This window comes from Chinchilla lanigera, unplaced genomic scaffold (assembly GCF_000276665.1).
Source record: "Chinchilla lanigera isolate Chin_1 unplaced genomic scaffold, ChiLan1.0 scaffold00166, whole genome shotgun sequence".
Lineage (NCBI taxonomy): Eukaryota > Metazoa > Chordata > Mammalia > Rodentia > Chinchillidae > Chinchilla > Chinchilla lanigera.
In genome coordinates this window covers 1,476,525-1,500,713 of record NW_004955567.1, presented here as the reverse complement: position 1 = coordinate 1,500,713, position 24,189 = coordinate 1,476,525, and the positions used below count along the sequence as shown (strand labels likewise).

At 53.2% G+C, this 24,189-nt stretch overlaps 1 protein-coding gene and 2 long non-coding RNA genes across 8 annotated transcripts; 1 reads left to right on the top strand and 2 right to left on the bottom strand.

The window, feature by feature from the left end:
- Window positions 1-1,252: 1,252 nt before the first annotated feature.
- LOC102026684 lies at window positions 1,253-2,304 on the bottom strand. The gene is made up of 2 exons (XR_001232413.1): window positions 2,159-2,304; window positions 1,253-2,060 (listed from the first exon to the last, which is right to left on the bottom strand). It is a non-coding gene; the product is annotated as an uncharacterized LOC102026684 (long non-coding RNA).
- A 1-nt stretch (window position 2,305) lies between these two features.
- Window positions 2,306-8,880, bottom strand: LOC102011818. 2 transcript variants are annotated; one of them, XR_001232412.1, is made up of 4 exons: window positions 8,310-8,880; window positions 8,123-8,194; window positions 3,924-6,783; window positions 2,306-3,268 (listed from the first exon to the last, which is right to left on the bottom strand). It is a non-coding gene; the product is annotated as an uncharacterized LOC102011818 (long non-coding RNA). The 2 variants fall into 2 exon arrangements; XR_001232411.1 differs by having other exon boundaries at window positions 2,308-2,348; window positions 3,064-6,783.
- Window positions 8,881-9,382: 502 nt separating this feature from the next.
- On the top strand, window positions 9,383-18,754 carry LOC102009120 (leukocyte-associated immunoglobulin-like receptor 1). Of its 5 annotated transcripts, XM_013509285.1 has the most exons (10): window positions 9,383-9,497; window positions 10,233-10,529; window positions 10,946-10,981; window positions 14,683-15,021; window positions 16,114-16,188; window positions 16,359-16,544; window positions 16,641-16,683; window positions 16,761-16,798; window positions 16,976-17,073; window positions 17,375-18,754. In XM_013509285.1, the coding sequence occupies exons 2-10, from the start codon at window positions 10,496-10,498 to the stop codon at window positions 17,531-17,533; spliced, it is 1,008 nt and encodes a 335-aa protein (XP_013364739.1). In that variant the 5' UTR covers window positions 9,383-9,497; window positions 10,233-10,495; the 3' UTR covers window positions 17,534-18,754. The 5 variants fall into 5 exon arrangements, with proteins under 5 accessions (XP_013364739.1, XP_013364741.1, XP_013364738.1 ...); XM_013509287.1 differs by lacking the exon at window positions 9,383-9,497 and having other exon boundaries at window positions 10,148-10,529; window positions 16,976-17,028; XM_013509284.1 differs by lacking the exon at window positions 9,383-9,497 and having other exon boundaries at window positions 10,149-10,529.
- The last annotated feature ends 5,435 nt before the right edge of the window (window positions 18,755-24,189 follow it).

Here is a 24,189-nt window from a genome sequence, read left to right as displayed (position 1 = left end):
ACTTATAAATAATCATACAAAGTATGTGTCCTGTGTTATGTTGTTCCCCTTGCAAAATCAGCCCCAAACCAACACACAGCCTAAAATCACGCAGTTTGTTTTTATTTTTATTTTATTTTATTTTGTTTTTTTTCTCCGGTACCGGGAACCGAACTCACGACCTTGCACTTGCCAGGCAGGCGCTTTTGCTGCTGAGCTAAATCCCCAGCCCCAAAATCACACAGTTTGGAACCGGCATAGCCAGGATCCAGATGTGCAAATCTGGCATCTGGGGCTGTGTTCCAGGATCCCAGACCCTCCCTCACACCTCCTGGGCACCCTGTGGGCCCCGTGCAGTCACCTTTCCCTTGGGCCTGTTCATGGAACCTCCACTGCATGTCAGGCATGACCCAGGTGCAGACACAGGGCAGGGGGCACTTCAGAAAAGATGTCCACGCAGTGCTGGGAGGGGTGGCAGTGGGGAGCACAGATGATGAGGAATAAAGATCTGTGAAGCACATGCAGTGTTAGCGGTAGGCACAGAAGGGGGGAGTGTAGGACAGGGTGGTTCGACGTCAGGGCATGACCACAGTGAGAGGAGACGCTGGGGTCCAGCCTGCAGGAGGGAGGGGGCCGCATGGTTTTCTGGAGCAAGAACACTTGCTGGTGCAAAGGCCCTGCGGCAGGCGCATACCAGGCTCCAGTGAGGGTGCCAGAGTGGCTGGATGAGAGGTGAGTGAGTGCAGGGGGCACCCAGTGCAGACCAAGGTGCAGAGCCCCACGGTTACAGCCAGGGTGACAGCCCTCGAGTGTGCCCAGGTGGAGGAGGGACAGGCAGTGGCTGGAGTGCTCACTGTGCAGCGTCCCTGTTTTGTGCCAGGTTGTGTCTGTCATCAGCGAGTCCTGTCCCATGGAGCTGGACTTGGACTCCGGGCAGAGCCTGGTTTTCATGAGAGCCCTGGTGAGCCCAGGGAGCCGTCCTACCGTCCTTGCACAGCCCCTGCCCGGACCGGCACCTCCTCCCTGACAGTCTGGGGACGGTGGTGGGAGCAGGGTGTCCCAGGCCCTCCTCCCTCAGGAGGCGGCCAGGCCTTCTGTGAGGAGCTCGGGGCCCTGGGGAAGGCGCCCCGTTGGCCCCCACTCATCTCAGTCCTGTTCCTCTCAGGTGCCTGCTTTTGTTGCTGGTCAGGGCGATTCTTCTCAGGAGGTACCGTCCTCCAGAGCAGGCTCTTCCCAAAGCCGCAGTCCTGTTCTTTCAATTTTCCTTCGGTTCGAGGGTAGTGGTGTTACTGGGACTGAACCCAAGCTCCATCCCAGCCCTTTTATTTTTCTCTGGAGACAGAAGCTTGCTTAGTTGCTAAGATGCCCAGCTGGTCTCACAGGTTCGCTCCTCCTGACTCAGCCTCCCAGACTGCAGGGGTCAGAGGCGTGCACCCCCGTGCCCGGCCCACAGTACAGTGCCGTCCTGGGCTCACAGGAGTCAGACACTTCCCCCAGGAAAGCCGGCGCTTGGCTGGCTTTCTCCCATCGCCCATCAGGTGTGCAGGCGTTTGTGGAGGGCTCCTCTGTAGCTTCCTTCCACTCTGACCAAGTTTTGCTCTCAAGGGACTGATTTCCAGGAAAGATAGGCGTGAAGCTGGCGAGTCGCCCTCTCCCATCTGGATATGCCCAGCTCCACCATGGGCTCGGCTGGCAGGCTGGCACCGGCGGGCAGGAATGTGGGCGCATGCGCATGCAGCAGCTGGCAGAGTTTGGGCGCATGCGCATGAGTCATGGTGCCGCCCTCTGCCCTGGCTGCCGGTCCAGGGAATCCCTGTGTTCCTTGCTCTGCCTGGGAGGGAGGGCCCTGAGGATGCTGGGAAGCTGGCGGGGGGCGGGAGTGGAGGTGGGAGAAGGAAAGGACCTGGGGCCCTTAGGGAAGCTCAGGGATCACCTGGGGCGCAAGGCAGAGGGAAGAGTCCTGAAGACGCTGATATTGTGTTTGACTGGACAACTAGAAGACTGAATTCTAACTGGCCTTGGGAAGCCGCAGAGGAACCGAGCTGGGTCAGTGTGGCGGTTAGTTTCAAACAGGTGAATTTCTTCTCGAAATAGAGATTTCATTTTTTATCAATACCTGCGCACAGTAACAGCGAGCTACTACGGGCGGCAAGGGGAGTCGGCACGGGGACGGGCTTACCTCGGTTCCGCTTTCTCCCCGTCATCTCCCTGGTCTCCTGGGCCCCTTTCAGCAGGTCACAACCAGGAGTGGTGGAGCACGCCTGTAATCCCAGCATTCGGGAGGCTGAGGCAGGAGGATCACTGCAAATTCGAGACCAGCCTGGGCTACAAAGTGAGCTCGAGACCCGCCTGAACTGCATAGGGAGACCCTGTCTCAAAAAGACAAAAAACAAACAAACCAATCAGCAGGTCAGATATAAGCTGCTGAGCAGACAGCAGGTCTGCACTGGAGGTCTTCCCCTGGTTTTAGGAAATGCCAGCTGCGAAGTCTTCAAAGATTGCTTCTGCCTCCTCCTTTCAGTACCCTCATTTGCATACGACACACGCACACATATGCCCACACATCCGTGCAACCCATCACACACGTGCACGGGAGCCCAGTCACCGGTGCCCCGTGGCTGTCACGTCTCTGTGTCCCTTCTGTGGCCCCATGCTGCGGTTGGCCTCTGTTCCCCTCACTGCTGAGAGGTCGTTCCAGCAGCTACACTCTCATGTCGAGGATCCTCAGGACTCGGTTTGTGTTTGCCGTTCGTGGGTGAAATTCTCTGGCCCCTTCTGCTCAGCTTCTGGGCACTGCCAGCTGCCTGTGTCTTGGGGAGCGGCCAGGCGCCCTCACAGGGCCGAGGCTCTGGCCTGGACTCCCCACTCCCAACTCGTGTGGGGACCTTGATTCCCTGGACCACAGAGGAATGCCAAGGAACACAGACAGATGCTCTTTCCTTTTTATTGATTTCTTTTTTTTAACAGCTGACGTCGAGTCTTAGGTAACCTAGAAGCACACTTCCGGAGCCAAACTTCCAGGAGTCTTTCTCTTGAGCCGCCTTCCCCTCCTCGAACTACCCATCTACTCCGCCCTCTCCTTACCGTCCTGGCCTGGGCGTGCGTCTCTCTCTTGGGCAGGAGTGCGTCCTCCCAGGCCTGTTTAGACCCGAGGTTTTACCATAAGAAACACAGTCTCTCACAGCGATGGCTAAGAGCAGCCTCTGCAGGTGAAATCCAGGTGCAGCTCTTCCTGCCTGCACCGTGCCGATCAAATTCTGTAACCCGGAGCCCGGGCCTGAAAAGGGATCTAAGAGCAGAAATGCCTGCATGACATGCTGGCTGAGCACGGAGTATGCTCGGAAAAGCGAGCCGCTGCTTTTATTTCCTCCTGTAATTGCTGTCCCCATTCTGCCCTATGATTCAGTCCCCATTTGGAGAAACAAAACAAAACAAAAAACAATTACAGGACCGGTGAAATAGCTCAGCGGCACAGCGCCTGCCTGGCAAGCACAAGGTCCTGAGTTTGATTCCTGATACCAAACCAAACCAGACGAAATAAAACAAAGTGATCACAGCATGCTTACTGTCAGCACCTGTCCCACTGTCGTAAAGACACTTCCTGGGTCATCAGCTCAGCCAGGACAGCAGCACTCAGCCACTATTTTCTGTTTGGCATTGCCTCCAGCTCTAGAACAGGGGACGCTGTCTCCGGACCTGGGCTCCCTGCCACCCTGTGCCCGTTCTCACTGAGCTGTTCCTCAGTTCCTCTGCCCTGCTGACCTCTGCTCCAGGCCAGGGTCCTCTTCCCAGGAGCTCATGGGATTTCCTGCCCAGGGCACTGAGCACTCAGCAATAGCTGGGGCCCGGGGCGCCGGAAGCCGGTCTCACTTCCCTGGTGCCTGGGTGTGGGTCTGCATTTCTGCCCTTCCCACCGGGAAGCATTCCCAGCCCTCCGCACTCACTGTGCATCCCTGGCGATCCTCACTGATGCGGAGCTTCAGGGGTTTAAAGACACAAAAGAAAGTTCCATTTCCACTTTCTCTTTCCTCTCCTTCCCCTCAATGGCCTCAGAGTCTGTCCAGGTTCCAGTGCAGGTCAGAACCAGAGCTGGAGGTGTCTGGATCCTGAGGCAGCCCCGGCATCTCACAGGGCTCCTGTGAAAGCGTTGGTTACTTGAGTGAAAAACACACTGTGTTATCTCGGGAAACTGCAGATAGCTCAGGCTGACCTTGTGGTTGTCGCTGGTTCTGAGGATTGAGCCTTTCTCCCTGCTACATCCCCAGCTCCTTTGAAGTTTTCAAACTGTGAGACAGGGTCTTGCGAAATTGCCCAGGCTGGAATTGAACGTGTCATCTTCCTGCCTCAGCCTCCCAGGGCACTAGCATTACAGATGTGCAACATCACACTTGGGTAAGGCTGACGTGTTTTCTAGAATCTAGCGTTACTGTGGTAGTGTTAAAGCCGAATTTAAAGAGCAATGACCCTCAAGCCCCCTCCCCACACCGTAGCTATGACTTCTTGTTCTGGTCACATAAGATTGACAGCTGTCCTGGGAGCAGAGGTTGCATCATCTTGTTCTCACAGGAGGCAGAAGGCTCTGTCTTCTTTGAAGGCTAGGTTATTCACTGCTTTGTCCCGCCCCTGTGCCCTCGCTTGCCCCGTCTCCCCCTTTCTAAAGGCCAGCGCCCTCTGCCAAATGTACAAAACCAGAACCGCACCTTTGTACTAACGCCCAGCACTTTGGCTGAGAGTGGGGGGGTCGTTGTGCATCTAAACTCCGGGAAAAAATCTCCCTGTTATTCCCCATTGGTCTCTCTGATCTCTTGGGTTCTGTCTGCAACCGTGTGTTTGTTGGAATGGCTTGATGTGTGCCTTGCTCACTCGTGAAGAGCCCCACTGATCCGAATCAAGCCCTGCGGGTGCCCAGTCCTGGTGAGCAGAGCGTGCCGCTGTCACCCTCTTCAGGCTCAGGGGAGGTGGCCCAGGTGGGGCTCCCCACTCTATCTAGGGCACAGCTCACGGTACGATGTCTTTAAACCCAGAGACCAAGTCAGCACTCAGAGCCCCTCTGCCCGGCACACCTTGGAGCTGCCCATTTGTCTTTCATGACTGGGTCAACGAGGCCGATCAGCTTTGGCACAGGGAGCAGAAGAACAGCTAGGAGGACAGCGCTCCTCCTCCCCACCGGGGAAGGAGGCCCCCGACCTGGTGGGTGGCTTCTCTGTGAAACGCTTGGTGAGAAAACCACAGTTGCCACAGCTGAGGCTGTGACTCCGCATCCTGCACTTCTGTTTTACGGCTGGGCAAGGCAGGATGGGGCTGGCCATCTTTGCTTCTGGTGTCTCACAGTAAGATGTGAGTTTGCCAGGAAGGACGCACAGGCCAGGAGCAGGACACGGGGAGACCACCTCTCCCTTGCCCCAAGGCCCAGCTGGTCCACGGCATGGGGAACCACAGTTCCGGGAAGCAGAGCATTCCAGGGCTGAGACTAGGGGCCACACAGCCTGTGCTCCTGAGCAGTGGAGGTCTAGCCTTAACCCTCTGCCGTGAGGACGGCTGCAGTCAGACGGGGAAGGCTGACGGGGCTCCTTTGCGAGTGATTTTGGAGTCTAAATTCCTAAGTGTTTGTTACTCATGCAATTCCAGATTCTCCTTCCTTTCCGGATACCTTCTCCTGTTGTCGTGCACTGGAAGAGCTCTGTGAGGCTCTGTGGCTGGGGGCCCCCTCAGTGTGGTGAGTCCTGTGGAGGTGGAAAGGGAAATCATGACTCTAGGGATGCAGATGCCATTGGAGCTCAGGAAAATGCCCACATCTCCATCATGTGCAATTAAAGATGCTACCAAGGTTACAAAGGCAGCCAAAGCCACGTGGCGGTCCTGGGTTGGACAGAGCCCAGAGGTTGCCCAGCCGCAGGTTCTATCCCCATGTTCAGGGTCAGGGACAGTGAATGGGCCGTGGGGAAACCCTTCCTGCGTCAAAGTCCAGAGCAAAGGACCCAGGCGGGTGGGGAGGAGTCCGCCATGCACACAGCCGTCTCTCTGTGCTGTAGCCTTCAAGGGCTGCCCTCAGGAGAGCTGGGACTCACGCTGGTGCCTGGAGGAGCCTGTGATGTCTCCCTGTGCCACTCCGAACCTCAGGCTGGCTGCTGGGGACCGAGGGGTCTGTCACACCAGATGGCTCACAGGCTGGGAGAGCTGGGGCACCACGTGGGCTGTGCGCTCTCGTGTGTGCTCTTATTCACATGACATCTCACATGAGGCATTGCTGTCTGCCGGCTTAGCAGAGAAACAAACATTTCCCCTTTCCACTTCAGTGCGTTTGTGGGAAGTTGCTGCCTGTCATGGCCTGCTTTGCTAGTATTCCTGGCATCCATATGTGACCACTGTGACGTTCACAGCAAAGAAAACTGAGCAGAGACAAAGTCTGTCACTTCCAGGTCAGCGACGTTCACAAGTGGATGTGTGTTCTCTGCCCTCTCTGTTTGTGTTGAGCAACGGGGAGGCCAGCTCTGCCCGAGAGGATGGTGGAGACCACAGGGCGTTGTGTTTGCAACTCTCCTACAGAGGAAATGCAAGCTCTGCCAGGCAAAATGCACAGTGGTCATTTACACGAGTGGGAACCAGAATTGATTCGTGTGAAACCACCGGTACTGCAGGTTTACCTGTTCCGTGGTGACTGTTACCCTGGTCCTGGCATTGCAGAGGTGGCTGCAGAGAGTGTGCTTAGCTGTTTGACTCTGTCTGCTTCCTTGGACTTTGTGCTGCCGCATCTGCATCTGTTCTGTTCACCGCTGGTTTCAGACGCTGAGCTGTAATAAGCAACTGATAAACACTGGCTGATTGGCTTCCAAGGAAAGGGATTCCCAAATTCACATTTATGACAGCTTTGGAGGAAGTGACTTGTCCAGGGTCACAGGGAGTGGGAGACAGGACCAGAGGAGGAAGTCCTGATGTTCTGCACCTTTTTCAAAATCTCAGCACCCAGTGAGGGCTGCACGCCTGTTAGGATGGCCCAAATCTGGAGCCCTGGACACACCACCACACCTGGGAAGCTGGTACACAGCGGGCGGGGAGCAGTGGCCACAGCCCCTCTGGAGCGCAGTGGGGCCATTTTTTGTCAAGCAAACTCTGTCTCCACATGATCCAGAATCGCCCTCCTTGGTATTTACTCAGAGGAGCTGAAAACTTCTGTCCACCCTGAAATCTGCACATGGATGCTTATAGCAGCTTTACTTCACTATTTCACAAACTTGGATCAAAGCAAATTGCCCTACAGTAGATAGAGATAATTTAGTGCAGTTGGTCAATGGAATATTACTCCATGCAAAAAAAGAACATGTATCAAGCGATGGAAAGACTTATAGGACGATGAAATGCATATTACTCAGTGAAAGGTGCCAGTCTGAAAGGGCTACAGTCTCATCCCAACTGCAGACCTTCTGAAAAGGAAAATGCAAGGTAATAGCAAGTAGGGAGACAGATCTTTCTCCGGTGGAAAGGGGATCAAGGGATGGAGGACAGGAAGGGAAGGGAGAGGCAGGGGTAGAAGAGGAACGAAGATTTGGTATGCATTTGCACAAACTCCGTAGGAGGAATGGATACATTACATGCTACAAACATGTGCTACTAAAACAAAACATTAAAAAATAAAATTATGTCATCCGTGTGGTGTTTAGTCCTGTGAAGAAAACACATATAGCCTACTGTTCTAGGGGCTTAGGTTAGCGGGAGCTTCAAGGGGGAGCAACAGGAACGCTGGGACCATAGCCCCTTTCCAGCGGCTGCAGGTGAAGCCCCGGGGACCCCAGCTTTTTGGCTGGTGCAGGAAGCCCTCTTTCTGTTGTACCTGTTTCCAGAGCTGGGGGCAGACCTCAGAAATCCCAGCTGCTCCTCCTGTCCTGTCCCTGTCCTGTGGAGCTCCCTGGCCAGATGGAGTGGACATCTAATGTTGTTAGACAAAGGATGTTCTTCCCTTTGGCAGGACAACAGCTTTGTACCTTGTAGCAGGTGAGCATTTAGGACACACGCACAAAGCACTAACCAGAAAATAAAATTATAGAGGAGCTGGACAACAAAATGATTCAGAAGTGCTATCCTTCAAAACACAGCAGGAAAAGCAAAAACCCTACCAGAATGGGAGTAATATTCATAGTGTACATACCTTACAAAGAGCTCATGTGCATTGCAAGAAAGAAGAATTCCTCCTATATAATGAAAAACAGAGTCCACTTTTCTGGAAAAAAAAAAAAAAGAGGAAAGGAGAAACCCTTGACTAGACATTTCTCAAAACAAAGCGGATATTCAAATAACCAAGATCATATGAAAGTGACCTCAAGTGCATGGCTCACCACAGAAGATGTGTGTAGGCGTTGTCCTCAAACACTGTGCCATTTGATGTAAAGTGGGTTTTGCTCTCTGGGGTGCTGGAACCCAAGCTGCAGACGCGGAGGGAGGAGTGCATCCCTGTCAGTGACAGGGATTCAACTACTCAGCACGGCGTGGTTCTTCCCAGCATAGGAACTGAACGGTGCCCGTTAACAGGAGCGTGGGGAAACGCATGGTGGTCATTCCCACACAGGTACACCGTGGTGCTCTGAGGATTACGTGCATTATTGAGGATGAATCCTTAAGTCCTGGGAGCGTTTCCTGGAGCAAAGGGAGCCAGCACACAGAGGAACAGGACACACTCCTTGGAGGGAACCAGAGCATGAAACCTTTGTTCAAGCGTCCAGACCCCAGAGAGCTCTGTCCTTGGAGAAGGTCACAGAGCACAGCATAAAGGGGTTTACCCGGATCGGGAAGGTCCTGCCTGTCCCCCAGGGCTGCGGTGTGTGGGTGTGCCTAGTTTGTGAAAACCCACCCAGCTGGGCATGTAAGATGTGCACATTTTGCCTCACAGATCAATAAATATGAAGATACACACACATCTTGGCACACATTTCAAAACCTGCTGAAGCTGGGTGTGGTGGTATACTCCTATCCTCTTAGCACTTGGAGGCTGAGGCAGGAGGATCACAAGTTTGAGACAAGCCTGGACAACTTGGTGATTTAGCAAGACCCTGTCTAAAAATAAAAAAAAAATAATAATGAACGAGGGCTGGAGACATAGGTCAGCACTTCCTGGTTGGTTCCCCAGTCATACACACACCCACACAGTTCTAGCGAGTGGAAGTCCTGGGGTGGCTTAGCCACTCAGGGGTCTTCCACTGGATTTCCTGAGTGTCTCAGTTGTGCCTGACACACTGGGCTTGAGTCTGGTGTCACTGTTGGGAAATGAGGGCTGCAGGTCTGACACCACATCCGGATAAAGTTTTAATGAGAGACAGAAGCAAGGGGACCAAGTTCTCCTTTTGAAATCCCTGTATTAAGCAAGAACAGGACCCTTGCAAATCCCCATATCCTCTGCTCTGAGTTCTGTGATCCATCCCTGGTCATGTGGAACAGGCCGTGGGGTCGGATTGCTGAGACGGCCTCAGCCCTGCGTTTTCTCCCTGCAGCCCCCTTGGGCTCGGGCCTCAGCACCTTCACAGAACCAGGTGAGCAAAGGCCACCTCGTGGCCTGGGAGGAGTTGCTCCTCGCTGTACTTGGAGGCAGCCGACCCCAGCATCCAGGATGACGCTCTATTCACATACATGGAGTTCTATTCTTTGCCTGGAGTGTGATCTACCCCAGGATCACACTCCATGTAAAGACCCTGGTGCTGAGCTTTCTACAGGTGCCCGGTGCGCCCTGTCTGCCCCCATGTCCCCTGTGGGTCTCACCGTCGGGATGCCGACTGTCCCTCCCTTTAGGGCTGTGCACCACCCTGCCCATCCTGGTCCCCAGTGATGCCGAGGTGTCAGGAGGCCCCATGTTGTCAGGGGATGGGCGGTGTGTGATGGACCTGCTGCCAGAGAGCTCCTCCCCGCCCACATTCCCAGTGCTTATGCCCACTGCTCTAGATCCACGCCCAGAAGGGGGCCTGCTGGGTCCTGTTGTAGTTGTGTCTTTAGTGCTTTGAGGCATCTCATTCTGTTATCCTTCTTGGCAATGGCGCCATTTGCATTCCCGGCCATGGTGGGTGGGCGGGGACCCGGCTTCTCCTCCGCTGTGAGAGGTGGGATAAGGGCTGGTTCTGAAGAGACAGTCTGTGCGTGACGACTCCCAGCCTGCGAGCCTTTAAAATCTCATCTACAGGAGGCGTGTCCAGTGTGTTTTCTTTCTCGCTGGCTGTAGCAAAGACCACAGTCTTCACACTTGCAGAGCGAGCTGTGGTTCCCATTTTCCGCAGGAACTGTTGGCTTTTGGTGTCGCAACACCCTGCCCAGGCCGCCCCTGGAGAAGTTGGAGGCCCTCCTGTGCCCCTGCCATCTGCCCTGGCTGCAGATTCACGCGGAGCACCATCCGAAGTGGGGCCGCCCTTGGCCACCGGGGAGAGGGGAAAGGAGAGGGCCGGCGCTTCTCTCTGAGTGAGGCTGTTGAGGGGAAACAACTTGGGCCCCACCCACACAACTGGGCCTGGCCCTGTCTGCGCAGGGCTCTCAGCTCCAGGCCATGGCCCCGAGGCCCACCTCCCTCCTGGCCCTGGGTGAGTCTGGGACAACAGGGGGTTTCTGGGACTGGCGGGAGGAGACTTGGGGAAGGGGCCTGTTCCCTGCTCAGCCTGAGTCCAGCCAGGAGGATTTGGGGTCCTGCAGGAGCTGTAGGGGTCTCGACCCCTCTTATACTTGGGGGCAACAGAGGACTTGGTCCTAGAAACAGGGCCCTGGGTGTGCAGCCAGGCCGGCTTCAGGAAGTGAAGGGGAGCGCAGAGCCCATCTGCAGGGGGAGGTCTGGGGATCTGGGAGTCTTCCAGGGCCAGCAGGGTTAGGACCCCATGTCCCTGTGTGGTGGGGTGATTTGTTAACTGCGGGAGGCTGATTCCTAGGCTCTGCCACCCACCTGCTGATCCAGCCCTTCAGGAAACTGGGAGGTGGGCGTTTTCTAACTGGGCTTCTCTTCCAGTGCTCTGCCTGGGCCAGGAGATCCTTGCGCAGAACGGTGAGTCATGTCAGCCCCACTGGACAGGAGGGAGCTGGCTCCCGGGGGCTGGGGCAGATCCTACCTATGTCCCTGGTCATGACAACCCAGATGTGTAGCCTGCAGCCAGCTCTTGCTTTCATTTTTTCTTTTTTTTTGTTTTGTTTTTGAGAAGGGTCTCACTATGCAGGTCAGGTTGAGCTGGAACTTTGTAGCTGAGGCTGGCCTCGAACTCACACTCATCCTCCTGCCTCAGTGTCCCCAGTTCTGGGATTATGTTACAGCAGAAAATTCCCATCTGTCCCAAACATTCCACAGAGACGCCAATCGCCAGTGAGAACAAGTCAGAGTTTAATTTGAGGCTAGCCACCCTCACTTCCTTTGCCAATCTGGAAGCGGGGGCCCATGGCTAACTTTGTTTCCCCTTATATACATTTTGGTTTCCATTGACAGCAGATTGGGGTGTTACATTCTCTGACCTCGGTGGGCACGTGGTCTTTCTCTCATCCTGTTGGACCCCAGGTCAGTTGCAGGTCGCATGTCAAACAGTGATAGATGTCGTCCCCCCGCCCCCCCATTATCTCCTTTTTACAACCTATGCATTCCTTTAGGGTTACAATGTTTACCTACGGCCAGGAGATGGCACTACCCAGGCGGGGTCACGGAGGGTCACCTAGGCCTAGGCGCCCCCTTATCTTGGGGAGACATTCCTGGGCAGTGTTGATCTGGGGAATTAGCTCTTGCACTGTCCCGGGAGGCTTTGTGAGGCACCATGCAGGCTTTTTCCAAACTATTTTATCTAAAATAGTATGCTAAGATTCATTGACCCTTACAATTACAAGCATGTGCCACCAGGCCCGTCCTGCTTTCATTTTCTAATTCTTTGTTGTTTTCTTGTTTTAAGAGAGAAATAGTAAATTTTTATATGTATACTTTACTGAATGGTTTTTTTTTATATAGTGTTCATATCTGGAAGAATTGAATTAGGCTCATTAAGGTATCAATTTCCATATGGTCATCTTTTGTGGTTAGAACTTGTACATCTACCCTCTGAGCCATTTGAAAGCGGAAGCTAGAAGCTCAAGTTAGCTTGCCTCCCAGTAAGTCTCAAGAGCTCCTTCCTCCGGGCTAACTGCCCCTTTTTGGCTTTTCATCAGCATTGTCCCTCTCCCCATCTCCGGCCTCCCATGCCCTCTGGAAACCACAGATCTCTGGCAACCCTCAGCTCCTGATTCCATACGAGGAGAGGAGGTTGTGAGGCGCTTGCCCTGCACTGGCTCTGTCCACTTGGTGGGATGCCCCGTGTGTCTGCCTGGTGTCCACAGAGGGCAGACGTCCCTTCTCTCTGAAGGATGAGTAATGCTGCGCTCTGCCTGCACCACACTCCTTGGTCCACTCATCTACAGATGGACGTTTTGGCTGATCTGTCTTTTGGGTCAGGTGACTGGTGTGGCAGTGACCATGGGGCCAGGTGTCTGGATGACATGCTGATGTTCACAGAGGGGATGCAGCACCAGCAGGACCCTGGCTGAGCCCATGACTGTCGAACCGCTTAGAAGCCCAGACTTTCCCTCGCTCCTCCTGAGCAGGAGCAGGAGCAGGAGCAGGAGCAGGAGCAGGAGCAGGAGCAGGAGCAGGAGCAGGACGGCCCAACTGAGCTTGGTCCCAGCGCTCTGTCTTCCCTGTGCTTCTCCCTCCAGGCGCCAGGTCCTCTCCAGCCGCCCACACCTGCTACTGCTCAGGTCCTTCTGGAACCAGGGTGATTGCAGTCTGCACTGCAGATATAGCAATCCCATCACTTTACTTTCCATGATTTTTAACTTTTATTCAAAGGCTTTGCGTTTACATCGTAGTTCAGGCAAAGTCTTCTTCCTCCTCAGAGGCTTTCCAGGGTTTATCTTCAGTCAGAATTGGACCAGCTCAGCTCTCCGGTCTGGGCATAGCTATCTCCCAGCCACTTCCTGTCCCTGCTCAACCTCCGGCACTTGTCCCTAGATATCTCTCCTTTCTATCATGTTTTCAGAGGCACAAGCTCCTGCTCACCTCACAGACTGAGTTTCAAATTGACCAATGAGACTGCTCCTGTTTACCATGTACAGCTTGACATTTTAAAGCAAGCAGATATTGCCTAAGGCTTAACTGAGCTAATTAGCCTAGGCGTTGTTACCTCACACATCTTGTTTTCATGGTGAAAGCGTTTTAAATTGCCTCGGGGTGATTTTCAAGTGCATGTCACACCGCTATGTAGTCTCTGTGTCCCTGGTGGATCTCCCGGCTCTCTCCTCCTGTCCAGGTGGAGTTTGGGGTTCTCTGGCAGCACTTGCAGGTGGCCATTCCCCTTTGCTGTCCCTGGGCGCTCAGCGCAGGGAACCTACACCTGTCCTGGGGCTCAGCTGGTGCCCTGCCCCAGCACCCCAGGGTGGGCAGCACGCCCCCCTCCTGTGCGAGATCCCTGCCCTCCCCGCCAGTACACTCATCCCTGGGTGCAGCTGTGGATGGGGACAGTTATTCTGTCAGTGTCTGGCTCTGGCCCACTCTCAGCTCCAAGGGCAGGGACTGTGTCTGCACATCCTGCACTTGTGGAACCCTTGGCACAAGGAAGCAGACCCTGGGATGAAGAGGAAATACCATGCGGTTGAAAGGGGGCAGGAAGGCTCTCTCCCAGCCACTTCCTGTCCCCACTTCCTGTCCCCACTTCCTGTCCCCACTTCCTGTCCCCATTTCCTGTCCCCACTTCCTGTCCCTGCTCCGCCTGGGGTCCTTGTTCCTAGACGCCTGGACCCTGGTCAAAGGATGCAAAATCTCAGCAACATGGCTAATACTGACCTACTGTGTACTTGAAAATCACAAGAGCCAAACATCTCTGAATGTTCTCCCCACACAGCAGTGGGAGGATGTGGGGGAGTCCATGTGTTAGCGAGCTGGAGTTGCCATTCCATGATATGTAGTTACATCAGACCACTTCTCTGTGCACCAAAGGATGTGTAATTGACATTTTTTGTGTGTGAAGAATCGAACTCAAGACCTTGCGCTTGCCAGGCAGGTGCTTATGCCACTGAGCTATATCCCCGGCCTTGTAATTGACATTTTAATACGTAGTTGACATCTCTTAGGTGCACATATTTATATGTCACATGTAAAGATCAGATCTGAGCAATTTGCATGCCTGTTACCTTCATTTGTAAGGAGTGACTGATGAGTGAATGGCTAAGCTGGCCCTCTGCCAGCCCCTGGCTCTTACAGACCTTCCTGATAGGGGGCTTCAAACCCACCGACCCTAGCTCCATCCCAGGCGAGACAGGAGGGGACTTTCAACCTGCAGTTATCAGGAAGTGGAAATAAGGCTGAGACAGGCATAGGAAACATGGAGGAAAACCCAGGAAGGCTTCTCCATGGGCCCTGGGTGTGGCCGTGGGTAGGAGGGCAGTGACTCCACAGCGGACCCCAGCAGGGCTAGGTACTCTCTTTGAGGGTTCTGGGAGACCCAAGCCCGGCCCAGCATGTGCCTGGGCTGGGGGTCTGCACTGTGAGAGCGACGGGGATGAGAATTCGGGGGCACACAGACTGCATGGGGATGGCGGAAATGATGTGAAGCCATATTGGATCCTGGCTGCGCAGCTCTGTAAGTTTGCCAAGAACACTGAGCCGTGCCCCTAAAATTAGCTTTGCTTATGGGTATTTCCTCTTGGTGGACACCGAGGCCCTGCTCTGCTTCCTTCTAGGGTTCCTGCCTGCACCCTCCATCTCTGCTGAGCCAGGCCCTGTGTCACCCCAGGGGAGGAGTGTGACCATTGTGTGCCGAGCCCCTGGGGACTTTGAGATATTCCGCCTGGAGGATTGTTCCCCTGGGAGGGGTTGTACCACAGTTGAGGAAAAGAAGAGCACTTGGTCTTTGAAGATGGAGGCCAGATTCCTCCTCACCTCGATGCATGCTGCGCATTACGCCTGTGTCTATCAGAAATCGTCCGCTTGGTCTTCACGCAGTAAGACCCTGAAAGTGCTGGTGACTGGTGTGGATGTCACCCAGGCCCCCAACAGCCCAGCCTCAGCTCTGCCCTCAGGTTTGTTCCCATTTACGTGTACCACGTCCCCAGCTGCCATCCTCTGTCTCCCAGCCCCTCCTCCCTCTTCTCGGTACAACTGTCCCTTCTGCCTCCCTGCGCCAAGCTTCCCAAAGCACTGGCCTCACTGGACACCAGGACGGGTGGGCAGGGAGCCGGCCCTGCTGGCTGGGTGGGGAGTGGGTTCCCAGACCTGGGGAAGCAGATCCCCTCCAAGGGCGGGAGTGTCTTTTCGCAGGGATGGTGTGTTCTGCACCTTTTCCATGGAGACAGAACCTCTGGTGGCCCCAGGTACATGTCCCCTCTGGTGCGGCCCTCCCATACACTGGGCAGGTCTCATTGTCCAGGGATGTTCCTGACCGTGGTTGGATGGTGCTTTGGGAGAAGCTTAGGGATGGGATGGTCCATGCCCTTTTGTGGTCAGCTCCAGAGATATCCTAGGGCAGGGTCTGGTGAGGAGGGTCCAGGCCACCTCTGTGTCCTGCCTGGGCTGCATAGTTGCTGCTTCCAGAGCATCTGTGAGATCAGCAGTGCAAGGTGGTATGTGGGGCGGAGGGGGCGGCCACCCCCCAGCACGGACTAGCAGAGGGCTCTGCCGTCTCTCCTGCTTCCCCGTTCCACTCTCTCCAGAGACCTGGGGCATGGTCTGGGGTTGTACAGTGACCAGGGGCGCTCTCAGATATCAGGGCAGGGAAGGCCGGGAGGGGATGGGCTCTAAGCAGTGGCCGCTACTCTGAATCCTGCCGCGGCCCCTGGAGATTTCAGTCCTTGCACAAAGCCCTGCTCCTGCAGAGGTCACTAAGAGTCCTCAGACCTGTGGTTCACTCATGGTTCTGTGCTGGGGTCAAGGGTCAGGGTCAAGGGTCAGAAGACCACGCAGGGGACTGGCCACACCAGGCAGTGGGGCGTCACTAGTGTTCAGAGCTGCACACCAGGCACTGCCAATGCATGTAGCACCTCTGGCTATCCCAGAGGGTCGTGGCAGTCCAGCCTGTCACGCCTGCCTTGTTTTTGAAATGTGGATGATTAAAATGTGCACAAGCGTCCGTGAGGGCAGGTGGGCTGGGAGAACACAGCCTCTTCTCTGTCCAGCTCGGTCACCTGACCTCTCTCCGGTCTCCACCTCCCCAAGAACCACATGGACACCAGGGGACAGCAGTCACATGGGTGAGTGGCGGTGACAGCAGGTCCCGAGCCCAGGGTCGCCTCCGGGAAGGGGAGGCCCATGCTGCGCCCGCGGCTGAGCGCTGTGCACGGTGGGGTTGGTGGGGCCGGGTGTGCGGGCGGCTGGGGTCCTAGTGCTGCAAGGCTGCTGGGTGTGTTGTGGTTTTCCTCAGAAGCGCGTCCGTGCCAAGCGCCCGGTGTGAGTGCGTCTGCTGCTAACCCGGCTCCATCTCCTCTAGCTACCTCCGAGCTGAAGGCAGTACACCTTTGCATCCTCATTGGGGTCTCCGTGGGCTTCCTGCTCCTGCTCCTCCTGCTCCTCCTCTTCTGCCTCCACCGCCAGCGTCAGAACAAACACGGTAGGTCTCAGGGTGAGAGGGCAGGTGTCCCAGGCAGGCTGTTGGGATGCTGGGAACAAAGCCTCCCCCTGAACCCAGACCCCTGACTGTCCTCAGGGCTGCCCAGGCACAAGGACCAGGAGCAGAGGCCTCAGGAGAGGTGAGGCCCCCGCATGAACTCCCCCCGACCCACACTGTGCCTCAGGCTGCCCTAACCTGGTTGTTCTCCTCCCTCAGGGCCAGCTTGGCTGGGGACGGCCCAGGGAGGACAGCAGGTAAAGCAGACGGGGAGGACAGCTGGAGCGGGCAGGGGCACTCAGTGGGTCAGCAGGCAGAGGGGGAAGGGGACGCTGGCAGCATTCTAGGGGGTTCTGGGTGGGGTGCAGGGGGCCCGGTCACTTTCACCCTCTGATGCCCAACTGAGGCCTGACCACGTGTCTCCCCCTCCCCAGGCTGGGCCACAGCTGACCGAGCTCTTCAGCAGGGCAGGGAGCAGGGCACCTCCGTAAGTCTCAGCATGGGCTATGGACACTGCGGAACAAAGAACCAGGTTAGCAGGACTTGAATCCTGCCTGGGTTGGGGCTGAGGCCGCTGAGCTGGTGCTTTGGTGCCAGGTCTGTCTGGGGTGCAGAGGAAGATGGGCGGGGCTGTGTTCTTAGGAGATGACAAGGGCTGGGGGCCTGGGTCAAAGCCGGAGACCTGTCCAGGAAGTGACACGCTGTCTCCTGGCCACATTCTGCTGGTCACAAGCACCAACCTTGATGCTCAGTGGGAGGGGATGGCACAGCGACAGGGTTCCCGGATGTGAGGTCCTCAGCCCCCGCCCCTTCCCCTGGGCCTCTCTCTGCAGACCCCGCTGCAGGGCCCCCAGGAGGTGACCTATGCTCAGCTGGACCACCGAGCCCTCACACTGAGGGGTGCTCAAGACGTGTCCCCACGGTCCACGGAGTGCAGCACATACGCCATCCTGGCCAGACAGGGGCCCAGCCCGCCTGGCTCCTGCACCTGAGGCCTCGGGAAGTCACTGGAAAGCCTGCAGTACCGCGGGAGGGCGCACCGGGTCTGCAAGGCCAGGCGGCCCACTCTCTTGCAGCGGGAGCTGCAGCTGGAGGGCTCTACCGCTGGCCAGGAGATTGGACCCTGGGGTGCCTGCCACAGTGACCAGTCCTGGGAGAGAGGGCGCTGCAGCTGCTTCCAGGGACCCCTGGCTGTGTCCAGAGACCCAGCTGAGACCCTGGCTGGCCCTTGGGAAGTGCTCTCCCTCAGACGCCTCTCTGAAGATCTGCCCAGGGGCCCCCCAAAGCCCCCAGGTGCCCTGCTGGCCCCGAGGCTGGGCTGTGCTCCGGTAGCTGACAGCTGGGCCGGTTCTCAGCTCAGGCCTCACCTGGGCTCAGGGGTCACCTGGAGGACTCCATGCACGCGCGGCGCGGCGACTGCACAACCAGGCCCGGGCGTCCGCACCCACGGCTCCCCGCAGCCGGAACTCCTGTCTGTGACGCTGGGGTCCCCGGGGCTGCGGCCGCGGGTCGCGTGAAGGAGGCGGCGATGAGGGAGAGGGGCTGGGTGAAGGCAGAGCGCACACCTGCCCACACCTGAGCCCGCACGCACGGCGCACGCACACAGTCCTCGCGCGGGTCCGCGGAGATGCGCGCCCCTCCCCGCTCCGGTAATTACCCCGAGGGCCGCGAGGGGGCGAGCGTACGGTCAGCAGTGTGTGCTTGACTTCAGAAAAGAAAACAGAAAAGAAAGTTTTGTGTGGGCGCGTCTCTTCTAAAAAATAGGAAGCCTTTCCCGGAAAATCAGATGATTGTGGCTTCTGCGGGATGGGGGTGGGGCATAAACACGGACACAGGGCAAAACATCCGCTTGCACGCCATAAAGCTTGAGGATGCATGTACAAATATACAGGGGTGTGCATGAGGGTTTATATATGTATAGATATCTGATTATTAAGGAAAAGAATGCAAAAAAAAAAAAAAAACCCAAACGAAATAGAAACCTGCGTCCTGCTGCAGGACGAGCATTTTAACTGTGTGTATGAAAATCCCCACGGTTTCTCTTGCGCACTGGGAAGGCACTTAAGGAACCTAGATCTTACACAAGGGGGCTGTCCAAAGTGCGTAGATAACAGTTAATCTGCGGAGCAACTCGGGAGCTGTCACAATAATACCACTGAAACTCAATTTTCTAACTAAAAAGGGAAATAAAGTCTCAGAAAAAAAGGCTCAGATACCTGTTGAGAGCTCAGTACCTGGGATACATTATTACACCCAGAGGATAAGAATAGTTTAGGGCCGGATACAGGCTGTCTGTGATCTCAGATCTCCTGTCACCAAGCTACGGCTTCACTATTTTGGGCAATGGTCAGCTTCTGTCAGCTCCGGATACCTGATTTCAGACTAAGGACAAAACCTTTGTGAAAGGTTGTCAAAGTCCTAAATCTAAGCTCTTAGATTGGACAAAAGTGACTGACAATACTTTTTGAGAAATAAAGTGAGCTTTCACTCAGGTTCCAGCACTAGAAATACCTGACTGAAGAAAACCCTTCTTCCTGTAGATATAAGAAAAGAGGAATCTCTCTGGATGTCTTGACCTTAAAGCTGGAACAGGGAGATATATTTCAATTATCATCCAGTGAGATATTTTTCAAAAAAAATCTAGGTGGAGTGATTGCTGTATGGTCACTCTGCCTGGAGACAAAAGCGACTGCCGCTATGCTAACAGCAGAAGCCATGAAATTAACTTTGGGACAAAAACTGGACGTCCTGACTCCCCATCAGGTCAGGGCTATCCTTGAGAGGACAGGTCATTTGCAGCTTGATAGGGGAACAGCTTACCAATAGCCGGCCATCCTCCTGGACACCGTGAAGGCTAATACAGAGACCTCTGTTACTCTTAATCCTGCCACACAAATCCCTGCAGGGCTGAAAGTTGGCTGCTCTGTGAAGAGGTGATTTCCCCCAAATATGTGAGTAGATGGGTCATCAGCGATCTGTCCCTCAAGACCCTGAGGAGGGATGGTTCAGGGGTGGAAGAGGCTCTGGCCAGGAAGGACCTTGCAAGGCAGGTTATGTAGCTGTCAACAGGTCAGCCAAGCCAACCCCTATACTCTCAGGGCTCCCCCCAGAAAGCAGAGCTCGTAGCCAACTTGGTTCCTGATATTAGTTAAAGACAAAGGGCTAAATATTTACACAGATTTTAGTATGGCTTTCTGGCGCTGCATAAGCATGCAGTGATTTGGAATGAAAGGGGTTTGCTAACTAATGAATGACCACTTGTAAAACATAAGTAAGAAATTCTGCAACTCCTGGAGGCAGTTCATCTTCCCAGGTAGGTCTTTGTCATTCATTGCAAAGGACACCAAAGAGACATATCTGAAATCTGCTTGGGAAATCAGTAGGCCTGATACGGAGGCAAAAAGGAGCCTCACATCCCCTAAAGATCATAGCCTTATTCCCACTTCCTGCGGAACAAAACTCACCTACATCCCCCAGGAAGATAAATAGGCATTAGGGGAAGGAGCACTTAAAAGGGGACCATGGTGGTATTTGGGAAACAAACTAGTCCTTCCCGTATGGGAATAGATGCCATACAGGGGCTGGGGATTTAGCTCAGCGACACAGCACCTGCCTGGCAAGTGCAAGATCGTGAGTTCGATTCCTGGTACTGGAAAAAAAACAAAAGAAAAAAGGATGCTATATGGGAAATGGTCATCAGATTTGCACAGGAGCAAGGCTAGCGGTAACCACCTGACAGGTGTACAATAACCCCTGCAAGCCCAAACTGCTTCCTTTGTTAGAATCAGTACAGAGGAGGGAGATATACCCTGAAAAGGAGTAGCAATTAAACTTTACCTTCATGCCACCATGTGGGGGATTTAAACAAATATTGGTCTTGATTGACAGTTTTACAGGTTGGATTGCAACCTTCTCTACCTACTCAGCACAAGCGATGGAAGTAGTCGAGGTGCTCCCCAAAGAACTTTTCCCACAGTTTAGACTATGCTAGTCCTTCACAGTGATAACCAGCCTTCTTTTATCTGTCAAATAACTCAAGGCATGGCAAAATCTTTAGGCATAAAGTACCATCTCCATTTTGCAGGGAGATGTCAGTCCTCTGGGAAGGTCACAAGGCATGCCAGACCCTACAGTGGACTGTGGTCAAACTTCCCAAGAGTTTTCTGTGACTTGGGTCTGATTATGGCCACTAGACCTCATGAGGATTTGAAACATACTTAAAATCAGGCTGAATCTGAGTCCATTTATGATGCTTTATGGAAGACCTTTTCTATCTTCTGATATGGTAGTGGACTAGTGGCCAGAAGGCTCTTACACTGTCTTATTTATTGGGTTCAAGTACAGCAAGACATAATGACTCAAAACTTTCCAAATTAGATGAAAACCATAAGTCCACATATGTCCTGACCTATATTTTGATGATTGGGTTCTGGGTCTTAGAAATGATTTAAATATTAAAATGGAGCAAGAAGTTGAGATTTTGCATAGATTTTGCCATATTATTCAATCAAAAACAAAATCAATGATACATTCTCTAATATGGATAGATATCGTGCTCAGTGGAAGAGTCATGCAGGAAGCGTCTTGTACTGTGTGACCCCACACAGGACACATCAGGAACAGATAAACCCACAGGTGCAGAAAGCAGGAGCTGAGGACTGTGAGGAAGGGGGAATCTATGGGCTTGGAGTTCTTCCTGGCATGAAAAAATACCTTGAAACTATGTACATATTGTGCACTGTGTACTTCAGTATGTCTAATGGTATGTGGAGAAGGACATTCTTCAGTTAGAGAAAGCACTGAGGACACACAAGATTTGTTTATTGTTGGTTAGGGTTTCTTAAGATAAGGCTTCACCATACAGCCCAGACTGGCCTTGCGTTCACAATCCTCCTGCATCTGCCTCCTGAGTACTGGATTACATGTGGAGAAGGATAATTCTTTAATTACTCTTTCAGTGTATTGTCTCAGGCCTGATCAAGCCATGTGATTGTTTAGTTCTGAAGGAAGTCTAGCAAAAGCATTGGTGGAAAGGATTGCAAAACCCGTGTCCTTGTGGAAAGCCGCTAGGTCAACACTAAATGCTTTACTGAGACATGCCCGAAGGAATGATAACATGACAGCTTACTAAGTCAAATCTCATACTTATGATAATTGAGCTATATTATCCATGCTAAAATGTTTGGTATCCACCCATTTGTACTAGCTGGGCCCTTGGTTCTCGCTCAATAAAAGGTGGCTGAGATTGGTTATTAAGGGTGCAGTCCAAGAGGCTGCAAACCCCTGATCCCAGAATTATGCCTCTCTTGTTTTTCTTGTTTCTCTTACTTTTCTATTCATTCGTGGGTACCTCATTCTTGGGACTGGTTCACCTTGGACAGAAACGGAACTTAGAACAACAATGGTATATTTTGTTATCTGACTTATAGCTCAGTAAAAAAATAAAAACATTGGACACTATATAAAACCTTACACAGGAGGTGGTGCACCATGTCCCCTTGGGTGTGTGTGTGAAGCAGGATTCCTGTCAGGTGGGAGAAGTCCTAGGTGCCTCCAGCTCTGGCATTATCCTCCCGGTATTTGTCCACATTCAGACTTCAGCGATGACTTGGCTGCTTGTAGAGTTCTGGTTGTGCTCCAGCATTCTTGGACCTCTGTGATTCTGTGGCCATCTGTCATCCACCCAGGTCAGGGAATTGCTTCTCACTTCCCTCTTCATCTGGAAGAGATCTAGGGCTTCGCTGATTAATTCCACCCAGGACAATTCTTGCATCAGGTGTCTTACTCTGACGATGGAAATCACTCCATATTGAGACCTTTCCTTGATTCAGAAAGAACTGATCGTCAAGCCATCCCTGAGACATGAGGTCATCGCTGAGGCAGAAGATTAGGGCATGGCCTGCCTGCTGGGCAAGCTGCTGTGACATGGAAATTCAGGGCACATGTGCAAAAAATATTTCAAGCTCAGCATCTGGGACCAATCAGAGAATGCTGTCTTCAGTGTTTCTGGCATGAAATCAAGCAGGGCTTTGTTACCTAGATCTGATGTCAGAATGGAGGATACAAGACAACTGCCATTAATCTTGTGGCCACTATGCTCTCTCCTTTGCAGTGATCCACTCACTCTTCAGAGTATATTTCTTTCCCTACATTTTTTGCTTATCTTGTTCAATTCTTGGTTCAGGACAACAGCAACCTGGGAAGACTCTCTAGAAGGAATCCATAGTGCCCCAGAACCACATGAATAGTTTTGGCCAACTGAGCTAGGAGGTAGGGCTCTTTGGGCATGGTTGGTTTCTCTCTCTCTCTCTCTCTCGGAGCTCTGTGAACTCAGGCCAAGAAGGAGCACTCTGGTTTACTTTTTTATTTACTTCTTTCTCTCCTGGGAGGACCTTCATTCCTTTCTTATCCCTTCTGTCTCACTCAGGCTTTCATCTGTCAGAGGGCTCAGATCCTTTTTGATGTTGGTTTTGGGGAGAGGCAGGGAGCTGGAGGATGGAAAAATTAATGGAAGGTGGGGATTTCAGGAAGTTTTCTCACGGCTCTGGAAGCAGTTCCTTGGTGTGTCCCACCATGTGGGAACAGAAGGACCTGATCCCCAGCACATTCAGTCCTTTTGCCTTTCTTTTTAAGTGGAGAGTTGTATGTGTGTTTTTTAAACAACAGTGAATTTCTTTTAATCAAAGACAACCGTGACACATTTATTAACTATCAAAGGCTACATTTTACTAAAAAGACCTATCTCTAAAAATGTTCAATCATGTAATATATACAATACGTGCTGCCCTCCTTTTAAGTTTTTTCCGGTACTGGGAATCGAACTCACGACCTTGCACTTGCCAGGCAGGTGCTGTGTTGCTGAGCTAGATCCCCAGCCCCTGCCCTCCTTTTTAGATTTCACTGTGCACTTGAGTTTTTCGGCTGGCGTCAAGCACTTTGTTTCTGCCTGCTCTGAGCTGGAGGAATCAAAGGCTCAGGAATCTCAATGATCTTCACAATCTCCTCCTGGTCATAATAATCCAGAGCTCTAACACCTTGAACCCTAACTTGGATGCTCTGGGAAGTTCCTGAGTTTCTTCACTAGCAGGCTCTATTACTGACAATTGGTCTCGATCAAGTCTTACTTTGCAGAACCACCCACATAATGAAGGATATATGAAATGTGTTTTCAAAACTCAGGCCCTAGCCTAACAGCCGGAAGCCAGAAGCAGCTTGATCTTCAGTGGAACTAAAGGCCCAGCTGTGCTGGGGCTATCCACCACCACCGCAGCTGTACTACTGGCTTGGTGGGATCCAAGAGCACAGATCTGGGCTCTGTGTGTGTACTTTGTCCACCAGGGACAGCAGAGACACCTGGAAGTGGGAATTTTTTCTACTTTTCCCCTTTGTTTGCTTTTTATTTATTGTCATCTTTTTTCTATTTTTCTTGATCTTGATTTTTATGAGTGAGAACATTGTTTCTTGTTTTGTTTTTTTGATTCATTCTGTTTTTGTTTGTTTCCTGTTCTCCTTTACTAGTTTCCCAAGTTTGCATAGTCTTTCCTGGTCCTCCAGCCTCGATCTAATCACTATTTCTTCTTTCTTCTTTTGACACAGGGTCTCACTGTGTAGTTCAGACTGGCCTTGAACATCCTGCGTAGCCCAGGTT